We start from the raw sequence: 8,141 nt of genomic DNA, 5'->3' as shown, positions 1-8,141 counted from the left end.
CACTTAACTTTACAAAAAACAAAATTAAATTTTATATATATATATATATATATATATATATATATATATATGTATATATATATATATATATATATATATATATATAATATATATATATATATATATATGTACAGTGGGTTTCCCCCGTATTCGCGGGGGATGCGTACCAGACCCCCCGTGAATAGTTAGACCCGCGAATGTTTTGAACCCCTATAAAAATGCTAAAAACAGCCTATTTTGTTAGTTAAAACTCAAGAAAAAACCCACTACAAATTTTCCTACATGGTTTTTTTTTTTTTTTTTAATAGTTTTATCACAAAAGTGCATTTTATGATGAATTTCATCAAAAAAAAAACAGGAATTTGTGGATATTTATCATAGAAAAATACCGCGAATGCGCAAATTTTTCCGCGAATAATGCAGGGAAAACGTTCCCGAGAGAAATCCGCGTGTGTGAGTCCGCAAATCTGGAGAACGCGAATACTGGGGGTCCACTGTATATATATATATATATATATATATATATATATATATATATATATATATATATTATATATATATATATATATATGTATATATATATACGTTGTTTTTTTGTTTTTTTACAAAATTTCAATTTCTTCACCACTTTCAACTTTCTATTTTTTTGTATCCCTTGGATATTCCTGTTTGCTTATACTACTAAAGGCCTCTTTAAAAATTAACTATCCAAGGAAGATTGCTTCTGCCTGCTTTTGACAATGTTCCTGAAACGACTCAGGCAAACGTCATGGAACTGCGCAAGCATACGACCTATGTAAGCCTTTTCGGGGTGTCTTTTCTACAAATGATTGCACTTTATGAAAAGCAGCTAGAGCATCCTTAATTTCTGCCGTTGTCATAGGGTCCTCTCCTCCTCCTTGCCACTGCTAGAGAACTCTTCTTGAACGACGTTATGTTGCATGGCCTCCAACTTCTTCAGGTCATCCGTCGTAAGCTCCTCTTGGTGCTCCTCGAGAAGGTCATTGATGTCGTCCTCGTCGACGACCAGCCCCATGGATTTGCCGAGAGCAACGATCTCGTCAAGATCTGGTTGCGAAACAGTTACAGGATTGTCAACTGTTTCTGAATCTGCATCAGCTTCGCCCACGTTGAATCCCTCGAAGCCTCGGGCGGATACGGCATCAGGCCAGAGTTTCCTCCATGAAGAATTCAAAGTTCACCTCGAAACCTCCTGCCAAGCTTGATTGATGAGTCGGATGCATATGACGATATCAAAATGTTCCTTCCAAAATTCACGCAAGGTGAGGTTTGTGGTATCGGTGATGTCGAAACATCTCTTGAAAAGATGTTTCGTATACAGCTTGAAGTTCGATATCATTTGCTGGTCCATGGGCTGGAGGAGAGGGGTGTGTTGAGGAGAGGGATGGTGTTAGGCGGAAGATAAAGAACCTTGATGAAAGAATACTCCGCTAGGATATCTTCCTCGAGGCCAGGAGGGTGAGCAGGGACATTGTCCAACAACAGCAGACATTTCAGAGGGAGGCGTTTCTCTTCCAAGAATTTCTTTACTGTCAGGCCGAAACACAGATTTACCCACTCAGTGAACAAAAGTCTCTTTACCCAGGCTTTCGCATTAGCCCTCCACATCACTGGAAGCTTCTCCTTTAGTACTTTGTGGGCCTTGAAGGCTCGAGGAGTCTCTGAGTGATACACAAGTAGGGGCTTGACTTTACCATCCCCACTGGCGTTGGAACATAGTGTGAGCGTAAGCCTGTCTTTCATAGGCTTATGCCCGGGTAGCTTCTTCTCTTCCTCCGTGATGTACGTCTGACGAGACATTTTTTTCCAAAAAAGGCCAGTCTCGTCACAGTTGAAGACTTGCCGAGAACTGTAGCCTTCCATGATTGTCATCTCATCGAATGTCTTAATAAAGACTTCAGCCGCTTTTGTGTCCGAGCTGGCATCCTCCCCATGCCGCACCACCGAATGGATGCCAGTCCGTTTACGGAATTTATCAAACCACCCCCGAGAAGCCTTGAAGTCTGGGGTTGGCGCCGATGTCCCTTCTCCTCCGTCGTCTTCGACCTGGGCAATCAGATCACAGAAAATAGCGCTGGCCTTGTGGCAGATTGCCATCTCGGTTATCGTATCGCCAGCGATTTCTTTGTCTTTTATCCATACAAGAAGTAGCCTCTCCATCTCATCATGCACATGGCTCCTCTTGTTGGACAAAATAGTCATGCCCTTGGAAGGTGTAGCTGCTTTGATGGCTTCTTTCTACTTAAGGATGGTGCCTATCATCGACAGATTTCGGCCGTATTCCTTAGCAATCACACTCAACGGCATGCCAGCTTCATGCTTTATGGGACCCATGACTATTATTAAGTTAATTAACCCTTAAACGCCAAGCCGGTAGTTCCGATTCCGAAAGTGTCTCCCGCATGCTGCCGGCGTTTGGGTGTGAGCGCCGAAGCGGAAAAGTTTTTTTTTTTTAATCACAGCACGCTTAGTTTTCAAGATTAAGAGTCCATTTTTGTCTCCTTTTTTTGTCATTACCGGAAGTTTAGTATGCAACCATCAAAAATGAAAAAAAAAAAGTCATTATCATATATAAATATTGGAATATAGGACAGCGCAAAAAAAAATTTCATATATATAATTGTATACAAATCACGCTGTGAGCAAAATGGCTAAAGCTAGTGAGTTGATTATTTTTTCATTGTATTTTACACTAAATTGCGATGATTTTGGTATATAACAAATGGTAAAATTCCCCATAAATCAAAATAATTTGCTAGAGACTTCCCATTTGTAGCAAAATGAAGGCAATTGATTGAATATTGCTAGACTGTAAGTGTTGTAGCTTACAATTGCAGTTTTCGACCATTTCGGTCGAATTAAAGTTAACTGAAGGTCAAATTTTTTCTATTTATTGTTATTTATATAAAAATATTTCAAAACTGATAAAAGCTACAACCATGAGTTATTTTTTGTTGTATTCTACATGAAATTGCGCACATTTTCATATATAAAACTTTATATAACGGCTAATATAAAATTATGCAAACATTACGACAATCTGACAAGAGAGTTTCTGATTTTTTCGGCAGTTACCGCACAGACGTAAGGAAAAAGTTTTTTTAATTCACCATAAATCGAAATATTGTGCTAGAGACTTCCAATTTGTTGCAAAATGAAGGTAAACAATTGAATATTACTAGAATGTAAGAGTTTTAGCTTACAATTGCGTTTTTCGACCATTTTGGTCGAGTCAAAGTTGACCAAAGGTTGAAATTTTGGCACTTATTGTTATTTATATGAAAATATTTCAAAACTGATAAAAGCTACAACCATGGGTTGTCTTTTGTTGTATTCTACATGAAATTGCACACATTTTCATATATAAAACTTTATGTAATGGCTAATATAAAACGGTGCAAACATTACGACAATCCGACGAAAGAATTTCTGATTTTTTCGGCAGAGTTACCACTCGGACATAAGGAAAATGTTTTTTTTCAAAAATTCACCAAAAATCGAAGTATTGTGATAGAGACTTCCAATTTGTCGCAAAATGAAGGTAAATGATTGAATATTGCTAGAATGTAAGAGTTTTAGCTTACAATTGCTTTTTTCTACCATTTCGGTCGAGTCAAAATTGACCAAAGGTTGAAATTTTGGCACATCGTTATTTGTATGAAAATAATTCAAAACTGATAAAAGCTACAACCATGAGTTGTTTATTGTTGTATTCTACATAAAATTGTGCACATTTTCATATATAAAACTTTATGTAACGGCGAATATAAAACAGTGCAAACATTACGACAATCCGACGAAAGAATTTTGATTTTTTCGGCAGAGTTGCCTTGTGGAGGTAAGGAAATTTTTTTTTTCAAAAATTCACCATAAATCGAAATATTGTGCTAGAGACTTCCAATTTGTTGCAAAATGAAGGCAAATGATTGAATATTACTAGAATGTAAGATTTTTAGCTTACAATTGCATTTTTCGACCATTTTGGTCGAGTCAAAGTTGACCGAAGGTTGAAATTTTGGCACTTATTGTTATTTATACAAAAATATCGCAAAACTGATAAAAGCTACAACCATGGGTTGTTTATTGTTGTATTCTACATGAAATTGCATACATTTTCGTATATAAAACTCTATGTAACGGCTAATATAAAACGGTGTAAAAATTATGACAGTGACAAAATAATTTCTGAGCTGTGTCGCTGATGCTTTTTAGTGCGAGAAGAAAGAAATTCGCGCATGTGCACCTGGGTAATGCTTGCAAACAAAACAACAGCTTGATCCGTGAACTCCCAGCATCCCTCAAGGTGTGTGATTCCAAATTTTTAGCCAAGTAGGCCTATAACTATTTTTCCGCGAATATTTAAAAAAACTTTTCAGCGTCGACGTATTTTACGTCAATTAAGATGAAGCACCCGACAGACAATTTTTGTCGATGGAAAATAAGTCCAATAGGTGTTTAAGGGTTAAGTTCACACACAACACAATAAAGTAGAAAGCGAAATCACTAACACGAATTTGTTAACAAACGAAATACTATATGTGAACGAACTAATTCCGTGTGCGTACGATAACACTGGTGCAACGAAGTGGCTGAAGGACGCCTTTACGTAGAGGCATGATGGGATAGATGCTGACCAATAGGAGAGCAGGATCTTACGGCGGTGACTAGCATCAGGAACCAATGGGAGAGTGGGAGGATGGTGACGAGTCTACAGAGTTAGAGGAGCGCGAGTTTTAAAATTGTTCTTGGTGGTCTGGGCGAATCCCGGGACTTTACAGAAACACCCTTTCGTAACCTGAATTATTTTCGTATGCAAAAGCAAAAAAATCTTCGTCTTTGCTTTCGTAACTTTGATTTTTCGTAAGTTGGGACTTTCGTATGTCGGTTTCCACACTGTCATTGGTATATATCTATGTATATAGTTATATATATATATATATATATATATATATATATATAATATATATATATATATATATATATATTTATTTTTTATTTATTTCTGGGCTCATTCGTGTCGCCCAGTGAAATAATCCTTAAGTTCATTATTTCTAGGTAAATGAGGCTAACAAATACCAGAGAAAAATAAATTCAGGAAGGTGTCAGAATAACTGACTCGCTCACCCTAAATAAAAAGAGGGTGTCAGTATGGTATCCGGGGCGAGTGAGACCACTACCACGAACCTCTTGCCATTTAGAATTCTCCCACACCAAAATCCCCTTCCTGAGAGGGCCGATCCATAGGCAGGGATGGCAACTACTACTACTACGTCCCGCACCACGCTGACTGCCGCGCCATCTTTTGCTCTGTGTTTTTGTGCTATTTCTCACGGATTTATCTACACCATGGAATGCGCAGCTATCGCCGCAGCTAAGTTAAGTAACCCGAAAGGTCTGGATTTAGTTTTGTCAGCCAGGGGCTCTTATTTACCGTTTTTTAGGTCCGAAATAAGGCCGCCTGGTCTGGCGCATGGCGGCCAATGGCTCGCCTCGTGTCTGAGTAGATTTCCCGGTCCTCTATACCGAGACATCTTCCATTGTTTTTTTACCTTTTATGGGTTTTTTATCTCATGTTACACTAGTTCTCATTACCTGTTACATCGTTTGTAGGGATTTCATTGCCTATACCTTAGATCTTGTTCATGCATGCATGTCTCTGTGTCTAGGTGTGTAGGCACCTGAGTGATTATTTATATTCTCCTGGTCCAGCATCCTAGCTATTGCCCTCCATCTACGTATCGGCTAAGGCTAGCTTTTGAGCAGTTGGCTGTCTTCTTCGGAATCAGCCTACTCCTCCTGGACATCTCTTTCTCTTTCACTCATGTTTTCCCTCTTTCTCTCTGTTTTACGATGTAAAAGTTTTTATTTATTTGTTATATTTTTATTGGGTTAGCTGATAGGGCACCCAGTTCCTAGGCGGTTTTGTTGCATTAGATCTTAATCTGCAGTTTTGTTGCTTTATCGCCCCGTGGTTCTTCGGGCTCACGTGGTCGCCGGCCTAGTTGATTTTGTTTCATTATCACCTCTTGGTCCACATGCGATCGCGTGGTGCCTTTGGTTGCCCTAGTCCCAGTCCCCTCCCCTCCCTCCAGACGGGAGAGGGGGGTCTGTCCTGGCTCGCTTACGGTCGCTATGGCAACCATCCGAGCTCCGCTCCCCCCTCCCCCTAGCCAAGGGGGTCACGGGAGTTTGGGACAGCTGTAACACTGGTGACCACATGTTTTTACTCGGGCTCTGGAAGAGCTCCGGCGTGGTCGGGAGCGGGGGTTGGCCACCCCCCCCTCCGGTCGCTTCGGGTCTTCTCCGGTGTGCCTGGGGTCTGATTTCTCTCCCTCCTCACATATGTTTTACCCCTCCGCCAGCGGACAGAGCACCTGCTCACTATCTGGGTATACCTTCGGTTGTCGGGAGGGGGTAGCTGGCTCCGCCAGCTACCGGAGCGGATGCGATTTCAGTTGGTCATAGAAGCTTCCCCTTTATTATGTACCCCCCTTCGTCTTCCGGCAGAGCGTTTTCTTGGGGCGCTCCTCTAGTTGTCGGTGGGGGGTGGTTGTACGACGGAGCTACACGCTCCACTTTAGTGTAACTTTGCTAGTCTAAGTATGAGGCATCCTCTCCCGTTCTCCGGCGTGGTATACTACTCCTCGAAACTCATTGGCATCTAACGACAAGGATGACCACCAGAGGCGCGGCAGTCGGCGTGGTGCGGGACCTAGTAGTAGTAGTTGCCGTCCCTGCCTATGGATCGGCCCTCTCAGGAAGGGGATTTTGGTGTGGGAGAATTCTAAATGGCAAGAGGTTTGTGGTAGTGGTCTCACTCGCCCCGGATACCATACCGACACCCTCTTTTTATTTAGGGTGAGCGAGTCAGTTATTCTGACATCTTCCTGAATTTATTTTTCTCTGGTATTTGTTAGCCTCATTTACCTAGAAATAATGAACTTAAGGATTATTTCACTGGGCGACACGAACCCTCGCCCAGAAATATATTTTTCCTTCGTCAAAATCCCTTTATAATATATATATTATTATATATACACACATATATATATATATATATAATATATACTATATATACATATATATATAGTATATATTATATAGTATTATATACGTATATATATGGTCTATATATGGTGTACTATTTATATGTGTGAACAAAGCTTGTAAGCTTACTATACAGAAATTATATTTAATCAAGTAAAATAGCTTTGTAATGCATGTCTTCCATACATTTATATTTTAAAAAATTTTAAAGGAGGTATTTCTTAATTTTGTGGGTCTTCTATTTGAACAATTATTTACAAACTGTAATTAGGTGATGCTCTCTTTTATCTATTTTATGTTGTTCTTGATTCTTTTTCCTGCCCTCACTCTTAATTATACTTTAACTGTCTAATTGTGATATGTACAGTGTTATTACAAAAAGTATCCTCTAAAGTATATATGTACTACACAGGAAAAATTACAAATTAAGTAATGCTGATTTAGTGAATAGCAAAGACAAACATTTTGGTGAGAAGTGGGATTTTTTTGGAATCAAGGAGTGGTATACTTTTATTGTCAGCCTGGTAATGGAATGTTTTTATCGCAAGCCTGTTTGTAAATGATAGTTTTATGTTACAGAACCAATGAATTAGTTGAACGTCGAGGACGAAAGCAAACTGGAGTTGTACGTGTGAACTGCGTTGACTGTCTTGATCGCACCAATACAGCACAGTTTTGCTTAGGAAAATGTGCTTTAGCATTTCAGGTCAGTCAAGTATATTTTGTAAGACATATCAAAGTAGCCTTTTGAAACTGTAGTCCAGCATGACATAGTTACGTGTTTAGGTATTACATAATTTTTTTAAAAAGCATTGATGAACAAAATTGCCTTTCTTGCTCCTTTCCCCTTCACTGTGCCATGTGTATACTCATGATACATCATTGTAACTTATCATTTATGATTGCAATTAGGCATTTTCATGCGATAAAAAAATTTAATCCAGCTGGTGATACAAAAGGGAAAGTGATTAGAATGTCATTCAGCTAACTATGGTAGGCAAATAGATGATGCCCTTCAGTATGAAAAGTATGTATAGAGTAAAAGATGCAGGAAGGAATGTTTAAAAAGATAA

The 8,141-nt window shown here is 39.2% G+C and overlaps 1 protein-coding gene across 1 annotated transcript in view; it reads left to right on the top strand.

Moving 5' to 3' along the window:
- The window catches only part of LOC135217463 (polyphosphoinositide phosphatase-like), a 333,908-nt gene that overhangs the window by 161,197 nt on the left and 164,570 nt on the right, over window positions 1-8,141 (top strand). The window contains exon 10 of the mRNA XM_064253366.1: window positions 7,648-7,774. Within this exon, the coding sequence (XP_064109436.1) occupies window positions 7,648-7,774 (127 nt within the window). The remainder of the gene's footprint in view (window positions 1-7,647; window positions 7,775-8,141) is intronic.

The sequence above is a fragment of the Macrobrachium nipponense genome, chromosome 7 (assembly GCF_015104395.2).
Source record: "Macrobrachium nipponense isolate FS-2020 chromosome 7, ASM1510439v2, whole genome shotgun sequence".
Taxonomy (NCBI): Eukaryota; Metazoa; Arthropoda; class Malacostraca; order Decapoda; family Palaemonidae; genus Macrobrachium; species Macrobrachium nipponense.
This window is presented reverse-complemented; position numbering and strand designations above follow the sequence as displayed.